The 25857-nt window shown below is 41.8% G+C and overlaps 1 protein-coding gene and 1 long non-coding RNA gene across 3 annotated transcripts in view; one reads left to right on the forward strand and one right to left on the reverse strand.

Annotated features, from left to right (window-relative positions):
- Positions 1 to 10317: 10317 nt before the first annotated feature.
- Positions 10318 to 16717, reverse strand: LOC138107940 (uncharacterized). Of its 2 annotated transcripts, XR_011149786.1 has the most exons (3): positions 16502 to 16717; positions 16326 to 16406; positions 10318 to 14270 (listed from the first exon to the last, which is right to left on the reverse strand). It is a non-coding gene; the product is annotated as an uncharacterized lncRNA (long non-coding RNA). The 2 variants fall into 2 exon arrangements; XR_011149785.1 differs by having other exon boundaries at positions 16326 to 16717.
- A 131-nt stretch (positions 16718 to 16848) lies between these two features.
- The window catches only part of KCNK5 (potassium two pore domain channel subfamily K member 5), a 35775-nt gene continuing 26766 nt past the window's right edge, over positions 16849 to 25857 (forward strand). The window contains exon 1 of the mRNA XM_069009828.1: positions 16849 to 17326. Coding sequence (XP_068865929.1) covers positions 17141 to 17326 — 186 coding nt within the window. The 5' untranslated portion in view covers positions 16849 to 17140. The remainder of the gene's footprint in view (positions 17327 to 25857) is intronic.

Below are 25857 nucleotides of genomic sequence, written 5' to 3' on the forward strand. Positions count from 1 at the left end.
ATAATAAACATTTTAAAACAGTTTCTATTTTATATTAGTGTGGTAACATTTAACGTATTTTCTGGCAAAAAGTAATTAGTATTATAATCATTGTGCTGAAATAGCAGTAGTTTTTGAGCTTGAGAGTGTGTAATCTAAAAGGAGAACTTCTAAAAACCATGTAGCTATTCATTTACTCACTGGGTTCTGATTCATCAGAACTCTAAATTCCTGTGCAGTAAAGCATTTAATCTTAGATTAATTAATGTTTTAAATACTTTTTTTTTTCCAAGAAAACATTTAAACTAAATGTATCTGTTATCAAATTGCATTAGAACTCCACATTAACCAGGACAGCCAACTGGGTTTAAAATGAACCATGAAAGTCATTCGGGCCATGTTTCTACCCAGACACTGTACTGTTCCAACTATATTCTAAATTGAGGATGAAGATATATTGACAGTGAAGTGTTTATAGGAGAGCAGTTCACTACCTTATGAGAAGCAGAACACTGTATCTGCTCTTTTCAGCTGCATTTTTCCTACAGGTTTTAGCTATACAGTTATGCTGGCAACAGTCATACCTCAGACCAAAATGCTAAAAAGTCCATGCTGAAAATGACAAAGAAATTAATAACCTTATCTATCAAAGACATCTTGAGTTTGTGAAGATAGAGCTGGATGGAAAAATACTTGTTGTGCCTGAAAAAGTGATCCTACTACATAGTTAACCAAAGGGTTCCCAAATGATTAGGCTTTTTAGAGGGTAAACACAAATCCAGTATATCACTGTAACAAGATAAAATGCATATGAGGATAGTAAAGTCTGAAGTAGGAGACTAAAAGAGATTACAGATTTATAACTTAATCTATATTTTCAATTTCTTTCATGCCTTGGTTTCTGTTTTCATTCACATATTGCAAATGGCATAAACAGTAGAGATGTAATTAAAGAAATGAGACAGGAACACACTGGTAGGAAGCAGCACTATAACACAGCAGCCTCATTGGATAAAGCTATATTCCAGCAGCCGCTAAAAACAAGAGCAGCAGCTAAAACCCAGCAAAGGGCAGAGAATGCCTGTAACAGCACATCTGCTGCAAAAAATTAGTGCACAGGATTAATATTATTTTTGACCATTTCTTTTTTAGGGTTGAAATTTTCAAGTAACATACCCTGATGTTAAAGTGGTTTCCAAAGAGAAAATAACAGTTTTTCTAATTCTTGTGAGGTTCTGGAACTGAGAGGAATTGTCAGTGCTATTTTTTTAACACCAGTTTACCTAAAGGACTCTCTGGATGTTTTATAGTAACCTTTTTATTTCTGTTCGAATTACTGTCATCAGTGTCTGATTAAATAATATGAGAGAATAGGAAAGAAGGAAACATGAGGTCTTTAGCAAAGACTTTTTTCACCTAAGATGTCTTTATGGGGCATTAGCATTGTAAATTTGCAAACCAGAAACTGAGTTTTAAGTAGGCAGAAAAGAGTCCCCATCACTTCAGATGATCAGCTTCATTTTTCTAGTTTGTTAACGTCCTATACCACTGTCTGCTTACTGGTATGATACTTTTTCTAAATTTCTTATAATTCTTAAATTTCTATTAGTATTTTATTCCTAAAAAATAAACCAACAAGGCAGAGAATCCAGATATTCAGAGGTATCCTTTTGCTCTTTTTTTTCTAAGAGGAAGAAGTGCTGAAATCTTTTTTGTGTTATGACTTAAGAGGAGTATTGCAGGTTTTGGTTTGTTTGCTTGCCTTTTTTTTTTTTTTTCTTGTTTTCCCAAAATTTCCTGTCAATCTTTGAGACTAAGACTTTCAAGGTGTTATGGAATAGAATTTAAGGTAAACATAGTTCATTTAATCCAAAATCACACCAGTATGAGGGAGATGTCCCCAGAGGATTAGCCAAGAGATTTATCAATTCCTAACATCTTACACTGATTAATGTTCTTTTATCTGACAGGGAATATTCAAATATAAAAACCTATAATACTATAATATAAATCTATGCCTACAGGCATACAGGCAAAGTCACATTCACGGCTCTTACTAGTAGCTCTGTGGTTCCCATGAGGAATTTCAAAAGTCTAAATGTGCCATTACTGTTACCCAAACTTTAATCTGATCTCTGAACATGAAGTATAGGATAACTTTTAAAATGACCTTTCCTGTAATTCTCACTCATTTAGAAACTAAAAATCATATTGGGAAACAGTTTTGCAAACATGTGAGTGAGAGATATGAATATCTGGAAGATTTCTGTTTTCATGAGAAGTTGATGAAAATTGAATTCTCTAAGGCTAGGTGAAGTATTGATCATTTAAACCACCCAGTTCTTCCCTGGACTAATCATGCAAAACTACTTCCATTTTGTATTACACTACAGAACCTGATAATACTGACAGAGCTGGCAGACTCAAACCTTAAACCACCTTATTTTTCTACATTCATCTGCGTAGGTCAGAACTGTGTTTGTCTGTTCTCTAAAGGAAAAAAATATTAAAAAAGGTCAGTGCCAGAAACTCAGCACTCATACAACACTTTGCTAACAACTTGGTGCCAATAAGTGGCCAGTGGGACTGCTGACACATTTCCTTTCTGAGTACTGACAATAAAGAATTTGAATAGTACATTGCATAACCTGAAGATTTGCATTCCAAAAAATAGAGCAATAGTTGAAACTATCTACAAACTGAAATCCAAACACTCAGAGGGCATGAAATCAGCTATTCTCAGAGGCCACTACAGTTTGAAAAAATTGCCAGTCTTGCTGTCCTGCTCACTTCCCAAAATGTGACAAACAAAGACAACCTTGTACAGAGCTCCACCGTCACATTCCCAATTGGCTAAGCACTGGTACAGCTCCAGAAGTGAGCACAGGCAGGTATGTTCTGTGCATCTTTATATATAGACATATCTCAACATATAGATTTATAATTTGATGTGATAAAATCCCCTCATGGGAAATAACTACAGAACAGTTTTCAGATTCCACTCCTAACTATCCATAATATGCATAGGAATCCATCTGTGAATGCTAAATTCATTTACACATGCAAATTGCATAAATGGTTGAACAGTTACCAGACTTGTGTGCTCAGGTGGGGATTATTTTAACATCCACCTCAAATTGTGTGGATGCAGTGTAGGCGTTCTTCTGAGTTTATGACTAATATCCCCCACGAGAGACCTACAAAAGGGGGAACATAATCTGTCAAGAACACACTTAATTTGATTAGTTTGAGCTTAAACATTTGAGCAGCCTTTGAACCTGAACCAAGATGGTTCCAGGAACCTTCTTTAAGACAAGCACCTCTGACTACAGGTTCAGGATTGCCATCTCTTCCTTATTAAAGGAACATATTGTACATAAAAAGATATGATGCTGGACCTGAAAAATATTTTACAGGTATGCATTAAGTCTGTATTTAGGTACTTAAATACAACACTGCTTTCAGACAGTCCTGTGTATTTAGGGCATGACCCTGACTCAGGAGGTTACATATGACAATGTTTGTTTTTTGGTTCCATTGCATTTTGTGTTTCTGCTCACCATTGTCTTATCTAATTGTTCCTCTTGCTTTACACATCCACTGACTTCCTGCTTCTTCTAAAAGAGTGTAGACAGTCTATATGCAAAGAAGTATTAGTTGGTTTGTTGGGTTTTGGGGTTTTTTTTAAAGCTGTTTCTCCCCATATGCTGGACCTTGAGAGAGGAATGTACCTTCGGAAGTAACAAGCACCCTTCAAATTCTTATCTAAAGGAATCCCACAGGAAACCTTGGAGATCTTACAAAAATTTGGACTGTCTGTTATTTATCAGATTTACAAGGACACTAATCTTTGACTATCAAGCCATCCTGAAGCCACTAAATGTTCTTGTCCCTTCTCCTTGCTTTTAACAGTAGAGGTAAACATTGACTTAAGTTTGCTTTGTGCCATCAATCCATAATAAAAAGGTTAGCTATAAATGCTGACAAGAGCTTAGCTCAGTACTAGTCCAGAAGCCCTGACATCAGCACCTGGTTATGTCAAGTTACAGGCTCTCTAGCAACTGACAACAAACATTTACCGGGTGGGGAAACTGCAAGAGCATCTTTCTCACAGTAACCAGTGGTCTGCCATCATTTCCCTGGTTTGTTAGTCAGACTTTAATGGGTGCACATCTCTCAACATCTTCTTAGTTACAAAGTTCCCAGTATTAATTTTCTCTCATGTGAAAAGGCCCATATATTTCCTCTATGACTGGTTCTTGTGACAAGCCAGAAACTGAAGTAACCTCACTTGAGTAACAACACAGAGACTTATTATAAAACTATCTTTTTAAGCATATTTCAGTTGTGTCATTGCAATTATATGCACATAAAGCACTGCACAAACATCCAATGCTTGGGAAAGTTAAAAGGGATGGGTTGACAGATACAGTGTATTTTAATGTCTGAGAAGCAACTGGGTTTAGGAACTGTTCCGGGAGTACAATAATACAGTTTGGGCTTCTCTGAGGGTAGACATTATTATCCCTCCCTGAGGAAACCTAGGAAGCAGTCAAAAAGGAAGTAAATAAAAAATGTCAAAAATAACCTTGTGTAGAATCATGACAGTGTATAACTTGACATCCTTTTGGCCAGGTAAATTAGTGAGAGTGATGGTGACAGAGAATATTGTCCAGCAGGAATAGGAGGCAAAACTTTCATTCCAATCTTGATTGATTCCCTGGCCCTTTTCTTGCTTCCCTTCCCCTGCCTCATGTTGTTTACTCTTTGATTTTGTTGTTTTTAAATTTTGTGAACCAGGGTAAATCATACAACAATATCACAGCTGCCTGTGAAAACACATTCCCACAACTGAGCTGTAGCTAGTGCTAAACAATACTTATGAATGAATTGGAGACCATTACGTAAAAGAAATAAAAATACCATATTCTATTATTACATTAATTCAAAGAGATTCTGATAGTGTATTTTTGGGCCAAATCCTGCTCTGCAACTCAGAACAGGGCAAAAGCCTTTTCAGTCCATGATTATTCTGTACTACTTCCAATTTCCTGAAATATATTCTGTCCACAGCTGAAGAGTTCCTGATGAATCCAGCAGTTTGAATCTAAGAGTGCTTGAGTTTATGATGTGGATATCGGCACAAATGTGCAGACCTACAAGGTTAAAGTTCAGGGTTTTTTAAGCAGTATATCTTCACACATACTTGTCCTCAGCTTTCTTAAGCATATTATTTAAAGCATTTTAAAAAATACAGCCACTACACTCAGAACTAATTTTTCTACATTTTCACCTAGAGTGATATTTTGTGCACACTATTTTAAAATAAACAATCCACAACAACAGAGGATAAGTGAGTTGACAACAGAGGTGGATCTGCTCCAAAACTCCAGTTCTGAACGTATCTGAACTTCAGCAAGTTCAAAGAGAAGTAAGTGGAATGAAACTCAGCCATTTTTAAAATGGGTTTTTTTTCCTGACTCCATGGGTTCCATTTATTTTCTGTGATACAGATTAGTTCTCACCTGGGGCACTTGCATTTGCTTCTCTGAAAGACAATTTTAAATTGAAGTAGGAGCTGGGAGGAGCATCCTGCTAGCACAGAAAAGAGACTTGCTGGTTTAGAGACAGAGCAGGTGATTCCTCTTTTCCTTGCTGGTTGAAGGGGCACTGTTCATGTCACTACTTCTCCTTCCTTCAGCTGGCACCATGAGACTTCCTCTCCTCTTCCATACTTCTGCAATTGCTGACACCCTTCTAACAGTACAGAGAGCCACAGTTTCTGTGCTTGAACAGAAGTGCTTTTCAGAACTTTGGCTGCAAAACACAGGAACCCAAAGAACTTGTGTATTCTCTGACCTTCTTGCTATTTTTTTTTTTAGTTCCTTAACATATGCAAATCCCTTGATAATTTCAATGTTTTTCTAGGGGAAAGGACACATGTGCTTTGTGAGGAAGCTACAAGGAGCATAGTAACCTCTATATAACAGATTCTCTTAACAGAACCTCTCTAGCCAAGCATGCACAAACTAATTTTTCAGCCATAAGACACAGCATTTTTAGGCCTTGGGCTGATCTGGTACAGCTGACAGGTTACAGCCATTTGGCAAGCCAAATAACATCCAAGAAATGCATAGTTCACTGGATGAAATTTCTCTATTTCTAAAAGGAAAAGTCAGCCTTGGGAAGTATTTCTGCAGTTATGAAGGCAGTGGCATGATCCTTTGGTGATGCCAATAGAAGTCCTGCTGAGCCTGAGGCAGTTTGAGGGGTAGTCCCTCTGCTGCCACTCCTCCACTGCCAGTAGCATCTTCCTGTGCCCATCCCTGCAGCAGCACCATCCTCCTGCACCCATCCCTGCAGTTGCACCATCCTCCTGTGCCCATCCTTGCAGTAGCACCATCCTCCTGCACCCATCCCTGTAGTAGCACCATCCTCCTATGCCCATCCATGCAGCAGCACCATCCTCCTGTGCCCATCCCTGCAGTAGCATCCCCCAAGGTAGGAGCTGTTGCCAGCACTGCGGTGTTGCCAGCACTGCGGAGAGGAAGCACTCCAGCCTGGGGCTGGAGCAGGTGGAGGAGAACCTGCAGGGGCCAGCATTCCTTGTTAAGCAGCACGCACCTGCCAGCAGTGGCATGCCCTGTGCATCTCCTCCGTGCGGGATCCGACATGCCCCGTGTCAGACCAGGATTAGGAGCTGAGATGTGGGCATGCATTCTCAAGCGATGAGTCCCTCTGACCTCCTCCCCTCTCACGTGATGCAATCACTTGAGAGTCTTGCTGTTCCAGGCTTCTGACAGTTCAGAGGTCTGCAAAGGGTTGAGCCAGACTTGTTTTATATTGCAGATGAAATACACCTGGGACAATGGTTAAAAGGAGACCTGTCTCTCTGCAACAGTTGGAGGATTTTAGCAGTATGGAGGGCTTGTATCCATCTCCTACATAAATGGAATTTCTGAAAGAATAAATGGGCTGTCTGTTTTCCAGTCAGAGGCTTGCTGCTTTTTGCTTGTCTTATTCCAAGACGCTATTTTTTCAGAAGCGTATTTGGTCCAACAAGTGCACTTGGGAGCCTTCACACATGTCCTCACAGCCACTGTGCTCAGCTGAGCCCATTCACAGCAGAGCAGTGCCCTGTGCTAGGCACCACCTATGACACAACACTCTATTAGCTATCACTGCATGAAGCAGACACTCAAGCAGGAACATTTCTTAATAGAAACTGCACTGTCCAAGCATGAACAATGTATGGAGATGGACCACTCAAACAGGACAGAGTGGTGGTGTAAAAAACCTTTCCCTTTCCCCCACATTAGTTGCAACCTTTATTCTTTGTCTTTATAGTTCAGTAGGTAAAAGGGCTTTGGTAGTCCTTTCCAGAATGAGAAGAAGAAAAAAAATAACCTCACTCCTCCCAAATAATCTTTTGTTGTCTTTAATCAAAATTTGACTATGTGCAGAAGTGTAACAAGAGTTATTTTCCACTTAGAGCCAACCTGAGCATTAACTAGAACACAGGTGTTATAGAAACCATGTCTTGGCCCTGTAAAAGGGCTGAAATTCACTCAGTATTGTGCTGTGCGCAGTCTTTCAGGGAGAAAGTCAATACAAGGAATAAAGAATATACAGTGTTACTATTGCTATCCTATATATGTATCTGATTCCACTGTCTTCCCTGTTGGCCCGACAAGTGTTGATATTACAGCAGAGGCAGCTTATCCAGCTAGAAAACAAGCTGGCTGCAGGACTAGCCATAGAGAAGATACTGTGAGAACAACCAGGATATGAGAAACTGCCAGAGCTCAGTGGGAATAAGTTATATGCCTAAAACTGCCCCCAGAAGAACAATAAATCTTGCAAGTTTGGAGGACTTTCTATTATAGAGGACTTCATAACTCAGCTTTGTGAATGTGACTGTTTCAGCTGAGGGCTTTGCATGTTGCAGGTGGCCTGTGTTTGGTTTCAGTGGTTTCTTACAGGTGCTTAAAAGAGGATTTGTGAGTTCTGATATATTGCCTCCCATATGTGAGACAATATCTAGTGTTACAAAAAGATGTGACTTCTTGTGCCATGCCTTCCAGTTCATGTGTAATGTCCCACAGTCAGTTTTACCTACCTTACCAACACAGAATTTACATAATTTTAAGAAATAAAAATGTGCTAGGAAGCAGGGAAAGTTCTACTGACTTTCTAACTCTATGCCTATGTAATATCTGCCTTTCTGTGGAGCTGAGTTTAAAAGTTGGATCAGGTGTGCTGGAATCTTTTCTCCTACCAAGTCTGTTTAAAACCAAGCATAAATGGTGTAAAGAGACTGACCAAAAAAGGCAGAGAACTGGATAGGCAGCTTTGAAATTAGCTCAGGAGAATATCAGACTCAGTCTTTCCATTGTTATTTGAATGCCCTCATTACTGCATGGTACAGTGTATTCTTTGGAAAAGGAGTGCATATGGGGGAACAGATTGGACAGTGTTACAGTCTGAAGTTATTTGCTATTCACTCTGCAAGGTACAACTGAAAACATAATTCACTGCAGGGACTAACCAAAAGGTGCGTATTGCTTGTGTGTGCATTGGCAAGCTGTCAAGGTGCTGCTGTGAGCTCTTCCTTACCCCTGCCCCCTCGTCCTGAAGTGGGTACTCAACCATCCTGAAAAGCCTGTGCTGCACAAGTCACAAATGAAAAGACCACGATGTTATTTGGTCTGCCTCCTTAGCATCTTTTATATTATTCAAGACCTTTTTGCTTTTCCTTTCTTTCTCTCTCTGCACCACTGTTTGAAGATATTCAATCCTTCTATCCACATAGAACTGAATTCAAGCTTTATGTCTAAACCACAATCAATGTAAATAATATTAGATTTCTAATATGGAAAACTGCCAGACTCGGAGGAATTCTCCACAGAGTAGAGACCATAAGGAAAGGTTCAGATTTGAATTGGATCTTAAAACTTGGGATCTCTGTTCAAAAACAGATGAGTTTGCATCAAGGTGAATGGAGAAAAGACAGTTTAGTCACTCCAGATAGGAAAGCCAACTTTTTTCTGGAAAATAAAAATGATAGCTGGAGTATCTGTTCATTGTGTGGCCCTGTTGCCCACCACACGGCCAGCAAAGGCCCCCCATGGCAGCCAGCCTGCACAACTCTTCCTGTAGGCTCCATCCCACCCTTTTGTCCAGTGCCCAGCTTATGGCAGTAGCAGCCTCCCCACTGTGTCTTGCCAGTGAGGAACCACAGCAGCTTTTCTCACTGTTCTGTACTAATGACAGATATCAAAATCCCCTCTCTGCTTTACCTACAAACCCCAATAATGTCCTTACCAAACTGCTCTGTCAGATTTCCACACATTATCATGATAATAGATATTCCAATTGTAATATTCCCACGTTTTCCAAGCAGCATGCCCTACAAGCAGTCCAGGTATAAAGAGAGGCAAAGGAATTTAATCTCTCTAAATGTCATACAAGGCATCTGTAGACTCTGATAGAGAGCTGCAAAATAACTCACTTCCCACTGCTGAGAATAGATATTTGTTAGTCAAGATATAATTGTGTAACTAGAGCTTTTCCCAGCACTAGCAGGAAATTTGGGAGGCATGTCTTCAGTTGATACATGCAGTTTAATGATCTTGTCCAAAGTGCTTGTAAAAGACCAGGGTTGAGACAAGCCCAGAACTAAACAAGGTCTTCTTTATTGAGCAAGGCTGCTGTATTTGCACTAGACAGCACAGCAGAAGAAAGACTTCTCCAACAGCTCATTTATTTATTTGGCTTAGGCATTACTTATTTGTCATGTTTTAATAGCTCTGTGTCGATTATCAGTTCCTTTAGTCAAAATGGAAGTTGCATTGTCATCTGTTTATAATAGACACACACTGAAATAACATACAACACAGTTAATGTCAACTGGCAGGTTCTGGCCACTTCTGGCTAGTGAAAGCAGCGCAGTTTCTTCAACCTGGCTATGGAAAATTATGGTTTTGGTAGGGCAGAGGCAGATGTCGTGTAATCTGTAGTATACCTAGTACAATAATTTCAGCAAGGTAGCCCAAGCTTGTCCATGTGCTTGTGACACAGTGGCAGTAATGCAAGACTGTAAGCTCCAGACTACTTTTAGATTTATCTTGGAAGAGAGGGAGTGAGGGGGTGGGGGAGTGTAGTTTCTGCAGGACACTTTTCTGCACTCAGATATGGGCTGCGGTAATCAAATCTCTCTTACGAAAATTAAGGGCTTCAGCCTTCTTGGTACACTGCCAGGGCAACCTTTACTTCGACAAAATGCTGCTGCTCCTCCTTCCCCTGTGAAAATTTCATGACAAAAGATGATGATGCAAATTGCTTTATAGGATCACAGACACACCTTTATTAACTCTGATTGTCACTGAATTGCAAAAGCTTGGGGGTGAGAGTAGGGAGTTGTGAAGCAAGGGTAGAATACGAAGCAGACCCAAGAGCCAGGCTCCCCAGCCTGGAGAATCTTTATTGTTACAAGTATCCACAGTCAGTGAGAGTTCATGGCTGCTGAGCTGAATGAGCTTTTGCAGATTGGTTCCATTATTTGCATACACTTCCTTGTTCCAAAGAAATCTTGCAAAAAACACATGCAGGGAAAGCACTGAATTTTCTGTCTTGACTGAAGCAATGCCATCTGCAGAGATCACCCATCTGCTTATTGACTTTATCTTATAAAATAAATGAAATAGCCCATTTAGTTTTTATTTCCTCCTCCTCCCTTTTTCGCCTCTCTTTGGCAAAAGAAATAACTAATATTCAAAGAAAATGAATTGTGAAACCTCTAACAGGCTGCTAACCACTAGTTTCTATAACCCATGTTGGCAATGCAGTATTCCCTGGGGATGTTCAGCCTCAGATGGTCCTCTTGAATGAACAAAGAAGCTTGGGATGTTCACCTCTGTTTGGATGCCCTTAGAGAGACCCATATGTTCTTCTCTCTCTCTCTCCCAGCTGCTTCAGAGATTTTTGCAGATGTACAGGTATAGTTAGGAATTGTCTATTCTTATGCTCTCTGCCTTCCCTCAACTCTGCTTCCTGACAGACCTCCCCACACCTCATTGTTGGCACCGTTGTGAGTCTGACCTGAGTTACCAGGACTTCCCCAGAGCTCCCAAAGGAGAGCAGCAACATGGGCAATTTGAGTCTGCTTCTATTCACTCACTGCTTCTTCACTTTCCCTGGACTTTGTTCCAGTTGTGAGACAGAATGATGAACAGAGCACTGCTGAGGTGCTACACAACAGGAGGAAAATATCCAGCATCTGACTTGCTTTTCCACCTCAGTCATGGGTTATCTTGCAATTGACTGTGACCATGCACACACACACATCCCTACAAAGTCACCGAGAGCCAAGAGCATGGCGCTCACCATGAGACCTGGAAGTTAGAACCTGCAGGCAGCTTCTATGCTTACAGCAATGACAACAGTCCTGCTGTTGAGTGAAGCACTAGACCAGGTGGATTTTTTTCTGATGCTCTAACCCAGCCACTTTTGTGCCAAGTTACCTCCCAAGAGTCATATCTGCAAGTCACCTGGATTTGCTTGCTGAGTTTTGGCATGTGGGAGGCACCACTGGAAGGCAGTAACACTGATATCCAAGTTCCTCCAAACTCTCTTATAACACCTCTCCTGGTGATGGTCTAGGAGGGTTCAAGGCATAAGTTAAAAGCCACTAACAGCTTTACAGGCCCTTCACTTGCAGGACAGCTGTGGGTGTTAGTGCTCAGCCTTTGCTGTCTTCTTTCCCAATATCACACATGACCTGGAGGGATCACAAAGAACCATGTGCCAGGCTAAGGGGCTGTGGAGTTTGACTATGCCAGGAACTCTTGTCTTCTTTCAAAACTCCTTTAAACACATAAGGGAGAGGCACATGCATAGAGACCACATGGGCTATGACCATTCTTTCATTCCAGGACACCAAGCACAAAAGCAACTAGTGTCCATAGGAAACAAAAATCTTAAAAATCCATACTCCTTTAAGTGCATGTAGCCAACTCTCTCACTTACTTACTCAATCTTTTCTTTCCCTAGATAAGGAACCCAATCTAGCCTCACAAGCTGTTGCTGCAGGGTTTGGAACAGGAGAACAGATGATAAAATATGATCCTTTTCAATGTTTTTTTGGTGTATAGCTGTCTTCATTTGATATCCACGAGGCTCTACTCACCGAAGAGGGGGGGAAAAAAGCCATCAACCTTCGCTCTGCTTTTCCTCTGCCAAAATTAATGTGCTGACTTTTTCTCTATAAAGGGAAGAGATAGGTGGGAACAGAACAGCTCTTCCGGCATGTTGACTAACAAAACGTGAGTGCTACACACCGTGCATGGAAGGGAGCCCAGTGTGGATTTGGGAGCTGCCCAGTCACATACAAGGCCCTTCATTGCACAACCTGGCACACAGACACACAGCTGTGCAACCCAGCTGGGAGACAGGGGAGGCTAACAGCTCCTTGAATTCTCCCCTGTAATCCAGCACTGTCACGTTCAGGCAGTAACACTGGAGAAGGTATGCACTGCACGACACCAGATTGATAGAAGTTAAATTAAACTGGTTTGGGAAACAAGTTTCAGGGTGATGTGCAAACATTCATCCATATTACTATACACAAATAAAATTTAATTCCTTCTTAATTACACAAGACTTGAAAGTGAAGTTTTACATAACAAAATAACAGATTGTTGCATATTCACTGGCTCTGTTACCATGGTGCTCAGCTATCCTTGAACATATCTAGAAGAGTAATGTCCTCCAGGTATCATGGTGGTAAAAGCCAGTCCAGGACTGACATTGTATGAGTTGGTCTTTTTTTGTAGAGCTGTATTCTGAAATGCTTAGATCACTGACATGAATGTCAGCCGTAAAGCTTTTGGCACTACCAGTGAGGTCATGGTGGAACAGAAAGAGAAGGCCAGAGTATTTCTTTTTAATATTTTGAAGGAAGATGTGTTTCATCATCCAGTGACTGCTATGGATGACTGAGGAACAAGTCAAGGAAAGAGATGTAGAAAAACTGTTGAAATACCTAGGCTTCTTCCTGATGAAGATATTTCTCTCGAGCACTACAGGTACCTCAGTGAAAAACAGATGATCCAAATGCATATTTTTCCTTGAACATATTACAGCCATTCCACACAGGTATTGTACTCATCACCAGTTATTCATTAAGCAGCATGACTAACATCTGTCATGTGGTGTTTGTTCACTCTTTATCTGTCCATGGGTGAAGAAGTCTGTTGCAGTGGTATGCAAGTTGTTTTGGTAAAAGTTTTTATTATTTTTATTATGATTTACTATGTGTTACTTTACATTCAGGGCATAAAATGTGCTTTGTGTAAATACTTAAGCCAAAAGGTATGAACAATCCCATGGAGAATTTTTGAACTTTCCACAAATGCCTCATATAAAATTCTGCATCATCTGCAGACCATTCTTACCCTCTCTGTGTGCACTGGACTGCATCAAAGAAGCCAAACTGCTCATGATAGTCACGACAGCACACCCCTCAACTTAGTCAAACCATACGTGGCTAGATGCAAAGCACTTGAAGACAACGTTGGAGGTGTCTAAATTTCAACAGTTAAAAAAAAATGAAACATGCAGAGTTGACAGGCATTGAGAACAGTCATCAACCAGCCCAAAACAGACTTCTAAGTGAAAAATGGCAGAGGCTTGAAGAGAGGCTCATAGCTCATACTCAGTATAACATGCCGTCTTTGCCACTACATGACAGGTTTCTTTAGCCCAAATAATGTCTTTTACTTGCTCCATCTAAGACATTTTCTGACATTTATTCATTCATTTCAGGCTGCTCTAGGAAACATCTGTACAGCAAATGTGTCTTAGACACACAGTTTGGATGAAAGAGATTTCCTTTTGGACTGGACAGCCTGAAATAATGTCCTACGCAAATAATACAAATGATTGATACTTGTGGTATTGCTCACCACAGTGCTTTCTGCTGTTTCTCCCTTGATTTTTAATGAGATTTAAAAGACTGTGAGTGAATAACTCCAGCCTTTTCATTAACTTAGCTAGCATGAAAAGCTGTGGGGCCTATGTGGCAGGTGCTGTGGGTTGACAATAGGGGTACTGTTTAATCCAAGGGAAACAAAGAGGAGAAAAGGGCCATGAATAAAAGGATATGGGATCTTTTCTGAGGTCAGGAGAAGCATTTTAGATCAGGAGGTGCAAAGAGAGGCCAGCTACACAAAACATTCCTTCTTGCTGCACTCGCTTGGCCAGCAGCATGAAAGTATACCTTGCAATTTGTTCTGCAAAAGACAATGGAATCGAAGTGAAATATCTAAGTGCTCGAAGTTTGTTGATACTCAGTGGATCACCTCTTCTTGTAGGAGTAGCTGGTTATGGTTCCTTGGGGAATAAACTATTCTTCTGGATGTTGTTCCTTACCAGGCTCACCTCTTTTAAACTCAGAGAAACACAAGGAGACAGTCTAACAAGTGCAATAGCATTTCAACACAGGGAAAAATGGTATGTGATACACAGGTTTGTTTGTTTTTAAACACCGACTGACTCAGTTACTGAGAGTACTAATTATGCAGTCTTTGACTGGGAGTTTAGAGTGGAAAGCAGAAATGTTGAATCAAAATCACAAACTTTCTGTAAAATGCCTGGAAGTGGTTTTGCTCGTCTGTGCTCTGTAACTGCAGTGGGTTCAGGGTCATTCGTGTCATTCCTCATGCCTTTAAGATACTGTTTCAATGTATAAATGGGCCTTTAGAGACTTAAAGACAGATGGAGCAGAGTACAGTTTCAAAATTTAATCAAATACCTTCCAGTTACAAAGCACAGATGTTCAGGGTCAGGAACACACAAGTGCAGCATTGCTGTAACGTGTCAGGCTACTGGTGCTGCTGTCAGAGTAACCTAACCACTTGCAGGTGACTCAGAAGAAGGTGCAAGAGCACCAAAAGGAAAATTGTATCATGATTTGCCTACTGAAAGTTCTTTAATACTTTCAGTCACTTGCCGTAAGTACTTATATACCTTACAATTTTTAGCTTTACTTTTAAATCAGTGAGTGAGACAGTGACAGATGCTCAAATTAATTTATGTGGCCAATGGCTTTTCAAGTTTTGCAAAGGTCTTGGGCCAAGTGATAACACCTGGGAATAATTTTCACATGGTAATTGTGCATCATGAAATTCTTCTTTTCCTTTTAATTAAAAAAATTACAGCCTTTCAACTTCATGAAGCATCCCCCATTTTTACCTTAATAAAAAAGATTAGTGGAGTTTATGACATTCATTTAAAAAATGTTTATTATGATGCTTTTTTTCCTGCTATTTCCTCTAGCACATATAATTTTTATTTTTTAACTACTGCTGTTTGAAAATCCTTTTTCCTTCTTAATGTTTCTTTTAAATAACTGGGAAATCCCATGCAAAGAGTGATCACTTAATGTGCTTGTGGATTTTGTGGTTTCTGCAGTCCTGCTTTTAGGCTGCCAGGAACCTCTTGCAGATGTATTTTTATTGAGCACTATGTACATTAGTAGGACTGCTTAAGGGCCATGTGATTTCCTGGGGGCAATCTCACACAAGCATCCGTTGGGCATGATTCAAAGTTTTATACAGGTATCTCCATACACCTTCTAACCAAGGCATGTTCCTCTGCCTTCTATCTGCTCTCCTTTTTGTTTTTCCATCCTGTCTTGCACACTTCTTTCCTTTGTCTTTCCCATTATCCTCCATTCCCCGTCTTCCCATTTCAATTATGTCTGCACAGGCTTATCTCAGCCTTTTAGTTTGTGTACTCCAACTGAGTACCTATACACCCCAAATCTCTTACTGCTGATGCAGTTGATATGAACGACTGTATTTCTTGAGTGTTTATTTCCTGTTGTGGGGGCTGGAAGAAAACAAGTTACCCCCACAAAAACAATGTTTGTAAGATGAACTGTGTCCGCACCAGAAGCGCTGCCAGGGTGCATAACGCATCGCTATATCCTCTCCCTGCCCATTTAAACCCATTTCCAGCCCCATTCGAACACGGAGCGGCGTGGGCTGGTGCATGGCTGTAAGAGGCTCCTGGAGAAGGCTTCACAAATAGGGGGAGCTTCAAGAGAGCTTCAGCCTGCAAGATGTTTTGAGCATCTCATGGAAAATCACTACCCCGTGTCCCCCTCCCTCCCAAACACACCGACAGCATACATAGCAATATTTACTGAAGGTACCAAAGGCATGAAAGAAAGGGAGATGCATTTTCTGCTCCGAATGATCTGTGATGCCCATGTGTGGACGTCTCAGGGAAGGGGTGAAATCTGCGGACAGACACCTTCTTTTCTCCTCAAAGCTCCTGCTCACCTTCCCCCCACGGTTCCACGCATCCAGGAAAGCTATAGACCTCGTTTCACAGCCTCCCGGCGTCGAAAACGAGGAATTCCGCTGAACCCGCCGGCATGAGGGAACAAGTAAAATAAAACTGAGCGACGTTACCCCTTCTTACCCTGACTCAAGGGAAAACACGGAGGGGAACGTACAGACGGCTGCGGGCGCGGGGACCAGCCGCGCTCAGGGGGAGGAGGCCGGGGCCGAGCTGCCCTCTCGGCCCCACACCAGCTCCCGCCAGGCAGAGCGGGAAGAGCGGAGGTCGCGGCCCCGCTCCCCTTCCCCCAGGCGGCCCCTCGGGGGAGGGCGATGGCGATGGCCGGACCCCACCGCCGCCCTCCCGCCCCGCGGGGACCGCCCGTCCCTGGCCGGGCCGCGGGCTGGGTCCCGCCGCGCCCGGGGCGCCCCGCCGGCCTTTCCCCAGCGACAGCACCGCATGCGCGGGCCGGGGGCAGAGAGGAAGCGGGAGAGCACCAGGTTCAAATCGCTGCTCTGGAGGGAGGGGAAAAAACTGGGGGAAGGAGATCAGCCCGGGGGGAGTGGAGTGGAGCGGAGCAGAGGCGGGAGGAGGAAGAGTGGGAGGGGAGTGTGGAAGACTCTAAGGGAACGCGGCAGAAGCCAGGAGGAGAGGTACGGCGGACGGCCGGGGTAGGCAGAGGTGGTCAGGGAAGGACTGGGCGGCTTTGGGCACCCACGGCCGCAGCGCGGGGCACCCGCCCCGGCTCGCCCGCCTGCCGCGCTCCGCCAGCTCGCCCTCCGCCAGCTCGCCCTCCTTGCCTGCCGCCGGCACCATGGTGGACAGGGGCCCCTTGCTGACCTCGGCCATCATCTTCTACCTGTCCATTGGGGCGGCGATCTTCGAGGTGCTGGAGGAGCCCCACTGGCGCTCGGCTACCGACAACTATAAGCGGCAGAAGACGGAGCTGCTCAAGCAGTTTCCTTGCCTGGGCCAAGAGGGGCTGGACAAGATCCTGCAGGTACAGCGGGCGCCGCCGGGGCGGGGGCCGGGGCTGGGGCCGGGGGGTGCCAGCAGCAGCAGCAGGTGCTGCCGGGCGCCCTGGAGCGGAAAACCCCGCGCCCGTGGGCGGGCGGGCTGAGGAACCAGCCGGGACCCGGCACAGCCCGACCGCGTCTGTGCCTTCACAAAGCCCGCTGGTGAAAAACTGTCCCTCGAGCGGGAGCGTAGGGAAACCTCTTAATCGTTCCTAACTACTTAATGATAGAGCCCTTAAATGGGTCCGCGTTGCCTTCTCTTTCCCTCTGAGTGCTAAAGGAGCTGGGGGTTGATTTCAGCGCTAGCTGGCCGGCCCGGAGGTGCCCGCCCGGAGTGCGCTCCCGCCCGCTGCTCGGCGCGGCGCCCTGAATGCGGCTCTTGTTTAGCACCCAGGGTGGTTGGTCTCTTTTGCCTCAATGGATGTTGTGTTAAGAAGGAGGGAGGGTGAAGCCAAGAGTCTCGATCCTCTTCTGTTTGGTCTGATTTTCTTCGCTTTCTCTTTTTTAATTTGTTTTCTTACTAAATGCTGAAGAGGTGCCCTGGGGGTCCCGGAGGTCAGTCGGGGTAACCGGGGGAAAGGGTGCACGGCTCGCACGGAGGGATGCTCGCAACTCTTGCGCTGTTGTACTCTAGGAGACTGACTTCTTTCCAAGCCATAAGGAGTCGATAATTGTCCTGGTTTGGTCATCTGGCAGAATGCCTCTTCAAAACTAATTATTAATCGATAGCATGTATTAAATCCGAGAGCAATATAAACTTGGTTAGTGCCTTTTTATGGATCCGTTAAAATGTCGTGGCAAGCAATGATGAACTATGAAAAACAGGCTGCCCAGATATGTGGGGCTCCAGTGGTGAGAATGTTTGTACCGGGTATATTTTCTGTTCATTATTTCTGTTCCTTGGGTTTTTTTTTTTTTAAATATTTTATTTTCAAATTCACTAAAAGTCTATTAAAATGCTAAAATACAGAAGAATGGCAAAGTGGCTCATTATTTTTCTTGGTGTAATCGATACTGTGCAAGCTTAGAAGAGTATAGGTTCTTGATCCCAAAAGTTTGTGGTTTAAGTTTCTTTTCTTCAGTTGGTGACTGCCTTCTGTCTGCTTCAGATAGCAGAGCTTTTTGGTGGCAGTGTTCTTATTGTTTCCATCTTAGTGCCCTGGTGTGTCTTTGTGGTATACAGTGGAACAGGTGGATGGAGGCTTGAAACCATAAAGGGATGTTGGAAAATGAAAAATATGCGATGTGTTTGGAGTATGTTTTTGCTGTTCTGGAGTCTTAACAAAATCTTACTCTAAGTTATATCCCAAATCTGTTCTGATGTCCTCAAGAAAAAAAACCTTGTTTGGATTGGGATGTGCATTAAGCCTGGTGTGCTTAACTTGCTGCAAACATAGTGCAGAATCTACATTGCCCCAATTTAGGATGAAAATTATGTTGATATGAGGGAATCATTAGGGGGGTTTATGTTTGTTTGTTTTCTCCCATGATGCATATCACAATTAATCCTGAAGTGGCAGAAAGTTGCGGGTTTTTTGCTTTGGGTTTTTTTTTTCTTAAAAAACAAGATGACAGTGAAAAAATGTGGAGGGCCTTTCCTCTTCAATGTGTGTTAGCCCCTGGTAATAGTCCCATATGTGGTTTGAGTTTTCCCTCTGTACTTCTTCCAGTCATGTCCTACTTTCCATGTCCAGTCTCGATGGTCTGATGATCCCTCATAGATGGTCTGTTGTCGTCCTAAGCTCAAGTTAGCTCAAATGTAAATGCCTTTATTTCACTCTTACTGGTAACTGGAAACTTTACTGCCTGCTTTCTTTTAGCCTTGTAGTTTTGTTCCTGTTCTTATTCAACTTCTATGTAAGAAGTGATGGGAAAGAGGGTAGTGTCACTTCTGTCAGAGGATGATGGCAGGGTGAAATCTAACCTAGCTGAAGCTAACTGTGATGGGGGAATCATGTAAGGACATTGGGATTCTGTCCTGAGTAAGCTGTAAAGTATATCAGAAATAGTCTTTGTAGTTGTCCTTTCTCAGCCACTCAGTGCTGCTTCTGTTGGGTTCTGCCGAATCTTTAAAGCACTGCTAGCATCTCTTTCACAAATCTTGATTATCCTCTTCTCTTATTAAACCTCCAAATTTTTCTTCTTGTAATAAATCCAGAAGGTTGCTGATTTGAAAATGGGCTTTTAACACCTCCCCACCCATCCTCACCCCCACTTCTTTCTTGTTCCTCTGAGCCTCTTCCTCTAGGTTCTTCCACGGACTCTCCCTAAACTTGTTCTTGGGATTTTGCATAGTTTAACTCGTTTCTCTGCTGTTGTCTCTTTTTAATAGGTGGTTTCATCTTGAAGCCTTTTCTTTCTCTCTGTTTTTGGTCCCTACTGACACTCCTATGACTTTACAGAGCCATGTTGAGCTTTGCTGTTACTTCTCTGATGTTCTATTTAAGACCCCCATTTAAAACACAACTGGATAAAGTTCTTCAGCAAATATCACTAACTGTAGAATTTTAAACGGGTATTAGTAAAATGAAAGGATGCCAAGAAATGTTCAAGTTGAACTAACAATACCAATTTTGTTTCCAGAAGCAGCCTGAAAGGTGACAAGGACTGACTTATTCAGAGACCGGTCTCTCTGCTGCCCTTGTTCCCCACCCAGGTTAGCTTGTGTGTTCCTTTGAGCCTAATGCTAGCTGTAAGTGTAATGGAAACTCTGTGGAATGACTACAAAGCTAGATCTGTAGCGTTGATCTTGAGCACTTAAAAAGACAAGTAGGTTATCAGCACAGATTCTCAGCTCACCTACAGACCAGTATCTCTGTGCCAACAGTTCAGCTGATTATTAAGTGAGCTGTATTTGGTCAAATACTGTCTAAAGTTTATATTCTGTAATAAAAATTTCACAATGCATTACAGTAGAAATACACCACAATAAATGTTTACTGAAATGTGTTTAACACACTTGCAGAAATTTACAAGCTGAGTATTGTAGGATATGCTGAGAAGAAAGCCTTTTCCTTCCATGCTGAGAAATGCCTAAAAATAAACTTGCTTAAAAGCAACTTTTAGCAGTCGCTTGTGTGAAGAATCCATTTGCTTTTGATTGTTGAGAGCACCATATTACTTACCATAACTGTAAGAAGTAAAGAAAGTACTTAAACACTTCTTGGAGTAATGTTATGTAGACCCTCATTTTAAAGGTGTCTCACCCTGGGCAGTGTATCGGCTGGTTTTTGCCTGTCCATGTTCCTCTGGGTAGAGCTGATTGCTCAAATGTAAATGTGGCTGAGATGCCACATCATTCACATTATTTAAGCCTCCAAAGACCCTCAGTCACAACTGTGTATTTACACAAGAACTGCGTAATCTCCCATCTCTATGTACAATTACTTTGGAAGAGAAATGTCTCATACCTCTTTAGACTATATGCAAAAATTAACATTTTTAGCATTAATATACCATATTTATCATCATTGTAGAATCCTAAAAACAGTTTAACAGCTTTGTCTGTTGATAAAAAGTCTATGGCTTGTCATTGCCACTTGTTTCAGTGGCCCTAAATCCTGGGACTCTTTAGGAAGGGCAACAAAGCAGGGATCCATAGTGATGACGCCTTTATCTACCCTGCTGCAGGAGGAAGACTGAGCCAAATATAAGGTGATTCAGTCATTTCCCTCTTCTCCAATTCCTTACTTTTACTCTTTATTGCTCCATCCTGGTTGTGAAACAGCTTAATAATAAAGAAGCTATTCATGCAAGGAGGTGCCCTCTTGACCCTCATGTCTATTCACATAAGCAAAGGTTTGCCTACCCTGGGCCACGTCTTATTTACCAGGAAATCTTTTACTGGCCCACCAGAGTCATTGAAAAATGAAATGCTTCCCATTGATAAACATCAAGGCTGGTGAAAAGAAAGGGAAGAATTTGCAGATGAGTGAAAATGGTTACTTTCTAAACAGCAATAAAATGAAAAGAGAAACTGCTGGCTGTGTTTAGTGGAGGCAGACAAACATACTGAGTATGACATCTTTATTTGAAAAGCATGCAAGACTCTAAACAGGTCTGAGGTATAACTTTAGAAACCTAAATGTTAGACTTAAAGCCCAGTGCTGTTAGCAAACATTTTAGAAGACTTTTAAGGATAGCTGCTGGGATATACATGGCACATGGTTTATGCTAAAGGCAATAACAATAAAGTGGATTAATAGTAGTTTCTCCCCTGTTTTTTAAGTGTCTTCACTTTTCACAAGTACAGGTGCATTTGCAGGATTTTGGTTTGTGTTTGAGGATGCTGAAGCTTGCTTCTAGATCTGGATATTCTTGGAATTTGTCTCAAATTGTGAAAATTTAAGAATATTCTCTGATTCTGAACACTGTTTCCCACATGACTGTACTTTCAAGCTACTACCTCAAGGTTTAAATCTATGTGCAGTACTTTTGACAGTCTGCAAATTAGTTTTCTTGAAAACTTGAACTAGGTTTTCAATGCTGTTTGTTCAACATTTAACAAAGATGATGGCTTTTGCTTAGGCTTTGTAGAATGATTTAGTTTTCAGTGTAAAGTTAATAGGAGCATCTTTTTCATAATATTTTTCCCTTTTTGTGCTCTTCAGGAGATGCATAAATGAGATTCTAGACTTACTTGGGTTTGTTTGTTTGCCCTTTACCTTCCTGATCCCTTCCACTGAAGATACTGAAGGTGGGGTGGATAAATAGAGGACAATTAACTATCTAGAATGCCAGTTGACTTGTCCTTTTCAAGCCTAAGCCTTTTCCATAGGCTGAACAAAGTAAAGCTGAGCATCTTTCAGACAAGGACAAGTGACTGCCGATGAAACAAGGTTGTTAACTACTTCTAATATCTTTCACATAAAAACTTGACAGTGTAAATTAAGGCTTATGTTTGTGAAATAGGTATTCCTAGGTTTTTCAAATTTATATCTTTAATTATGCATCCTTTAAGTTCAGCAGGTATGAACTAAGATGAAAATGTAGGACCACTGTCCACGGCTGTCTAAGATGCCTCAGACCACTGCCACTGCAACATTAGGAGAAAAGAATTGAGGACAGGCAGCACAGAATCATTCAGGTTGGAAAAGACTTCAGAGATCATAGAGTCTAACCTTTGACCAAACATCAACTTGTCAAGTGGACCCTGGCACTGAGTGCCATGTCCAGTTGTTTCTTGAATGCCTCCAGGGATGGTGACTCCACCACCTTCCTGGGCAGTCCATTCCAGTGCTTATTAGCGCTTTCTGTGAAGAAATTCCTCCTGATGTCCAGCTGCATTACCCCACAGCTTTTCTCTGTATGTTTCTACACATAAAACCAAATGTAAGCAGGCATGTTTTTCTGTTGTGTTTTCTTTTTTTTTTCTTTTTCCCTGTTTAACCATTTTGTTTGAACTTTCTTGGAACATAGTTAAACAAAGCTGATAGTGCATACACTGCAACTCTCTGCTGATGGAGCAATAGCAATCGATCAGAAGCTATAATTTTCCTGCTATGGGCTTTTCCTTTTTCCTATTACGAACTTCACTTCATTCTTGAGTGTTCCTGGTATGCTGTCCTTCTGTTACCTTAGAACTGAATGTTTGTGTTACCTTACATGTTACCTTCTGCTACTAGGTGTGTTTTTGGCAAGCTCTGCTCTAGAGACCATTGCATGCAAGTAGTTTTGCAAGTTATCAACAGCTTGTTCTAAAGGATCTTGGAAGCCCTGCTGTGGTTCATACTGTATATGTGGTTTTTGCAAGATACCTTCTGTAGCCAGTGAAGATACAGTGTAATGATGACTTTGTACAGATTTCCTTTTTAAAAACAAATTGTTGGTTTTGCTATTAATACTAATTAAATATAATGAATTGTTTTGCTTTTCTCTGAATGCTGTTGACTTTCAGAACAGTTGTATTCCTTGCTGGTAGTGCAAGTAGATGTCAACATAGTAACATACAACCCAGAAGCAAGCTGGATTACAAGTGACAGTCAATAATCTGATCAACTGGGGAGCAAAGGAGAATGCTTTTACACTTTGGTGCTATGGTTCTGCTGATCACAGTGCCTGTGATTTGCAGAGGTTTTATTTTGTCCTGGCACTTGTTTGATTCTATGGAATGAATACATATGAAAGTGTAGTTAAATGTCTTCCTGGAGTAGGATGGAGTAGTACTATGTCTTTGGGCTTTGTTTAGTCCAAAATAAGTTCAGATGACAAACTGAGCCTGCTCTGTAGTATGTAGCAGAATGTGGTAACAGGACAGGTGGAAGAGTTGCACTCTTCAGTTAAATTAAAATGCCAGTGAGGTCACACCTGAAGCACCTGTGGTGCTTCGACATCCTCAGGAGTGCCACACTTTGAGACAGATTGAACCTTTAAAATAAGCATGCAATATGCACTCTGCATTTTGCTAGCTTTCTCTGCTGAGGGGATGCCTGGGGCTTGAAGGGGCTTTGTCTTCCTTTATTTTCTGTCTTGATTCTGTCAGGTCCCTCATCAGCACTGCTGGTTCTAGCATTACTAGGTCTTTTCTTTAAAACACCGGGTTCTTTAGCAGGGAACTTCAGGCTGGCTGTTTGTTTTCTGTGTCCTCCCATCTTACTCTATTATGTCTTTGTGTTAGAGTTTTTAGATTTTACTGTGTTAGTTATGTACTTACCAACACTTGAATTGTAGGCAGGAGAGATTGCTTCTAGGCATTTTTTGTCCTAGTAGCTCTATTTACAGTCAAATCAGTAAGAAAGTTATTCTTTTTTTTTCCCCCTGCATTGTGTTGTGTGAACTGGAGTGGATCAAAGACACTCTTGAGCGCAAAACAGTTTCTGAAATGTTTTAAATCAAACCTCATACACTGATTTTCTTAAGACAAAGAAATGTGAGTGATGAAGTAGGAAACAAATAATAGGTTGTGTTTCCTTTTCTAACCATGTGTATCAGTAGTGTTTCTTACGATGGACCTATTTTTTTAACCACTGTTGGGGGATTGATTTGCTACAGATCAGCCAGTCTGTAGGACCATATTTCTGCCTTAATCAAAAGGTAGACACGGACTGTGATTTAGCAAACTGGCAAATATTAAATTAGCTTTGTTCTGTGCCGGCATCTTGCAAATACTCTGTAAGCAGTCTCCAGCTGCTGAGAAACAAAACCCAGACCTGTGCAGCATCTCTTTGAGGTTGCAAGAGGTGCAGAAATGTCCCAGTTGGACCTATCCCAGGTCTCTGAATTCTGATACTTCCTAACAACAGGTGACAGTTAACATTCATTTGGACTGCAAAGTAAGTCATGAGATTGTGAGATAATGGCAGTGAGTGAGTAATAGTTGATGGGACTTGAAGATAATTCTGCAAAGGGTTGTGAAGGTCCTGAGGTAGAAAACATAGTCAGATATGATACAGTATTTTTGATGGCCTGGCTAAAATATCAAATTATCAGTGATTACTTCTCTGTGTGACTTCCAAATGCTCTTATTGCTGCTCTTCTTTGCTACTCCCAACCTACTCCAAAGGAGTAAAAAAGCTTTGGAGGAAAGCTGCTCAAGAGTCATGTTTGGTCCCTTGCTAACGAAACAGCAATTTGTAAGCAGGTTAGTTCTGGCCTATAACGGAAGTGAGGTTGATGAGTCTCCTCCAGGCACCAAAGAAATAGGGGAGGTGTTTGGAGCCACGCAGCTGAACAAAGAGAAGGGGTCTAATCAAGCTCACTGTGATACTGACTTCTCCCTCAGCCTCTCTTGCATTAGTCTGGCTGGAACGCTTAGCCTGGCACATGCTCCGCTCTTACAGTTGCTGTTAACCAGCTACAGACTGTAGTGCAAATATGTTAAAATCAAGTTAAATAGTTGACCTATGGTAAATTGCCAGTCAAGGCTTAAGGCCTGTCTTAAGTGGTGTGTACGTGACTGCAGAATGACAGAGGGCAATCTATGCTTGCCTTGCTGGCACAAGGGTTTTTGAAGGGCACTGGAGTTTATGCTTCACTCTTTCCTATTTTTATCAGTGCACTCTGAAAGCTTTTCACCTGCGTCACTATCAACTGCCCTTTTAAAATATCACTTACATGTTTCCAACTTTTTTTATGGCTTTTCAGGTGGAAGGCAAGGGAAGGGAGAGAGTCTGAAAAATTTTAAAGTTGCTTTGGTTTAGCAGCAAACCCAGTAGTCATCTTTATTGTGTCTCTATGTTGTTTGTTACAGTAATACTAGATTTTCAGGTAGTGTCTTAACTGGATTGAGCCTATAGGATAACAGTGATTTTTCATGAGTTGTTACATAGCCTCTGCAAGGTCCTAAAGCTGTCAACTTGATTAATGAAATGAGAATAGGATGTCTTTATCTTGTATTTAGGGGAAGTAAAATGTAGTTCATACTTTGACAGTGCCTTGGCTTTATTTGCATGTTTTAATAATGCTTGTTCAGCTCTGCTACAATTAGACATTTGGTTATTTGGACAGATGTCCTCACAGCTGGCTGCTTCTTTTCTCCTAGTGGAGAGACACTGCCATAAAGTAGTTCCACACTAGA

Source organism: Aphelocoma coerulescens, chromosome 3 (genome assembly GCF_041296385.1).
Source record: "Aphelocoma coerulescens isolate FSJ_1873_10779 chromosome 3, UR_Acoe_1.0, whole genome shotgun sequence".
Lineage (NCBI taxonomy): Eukaryota > Metazoa > Chordata > Aves > Passeriformes > Corvidae > Aphelocoma > Aphelocoma coerulescens.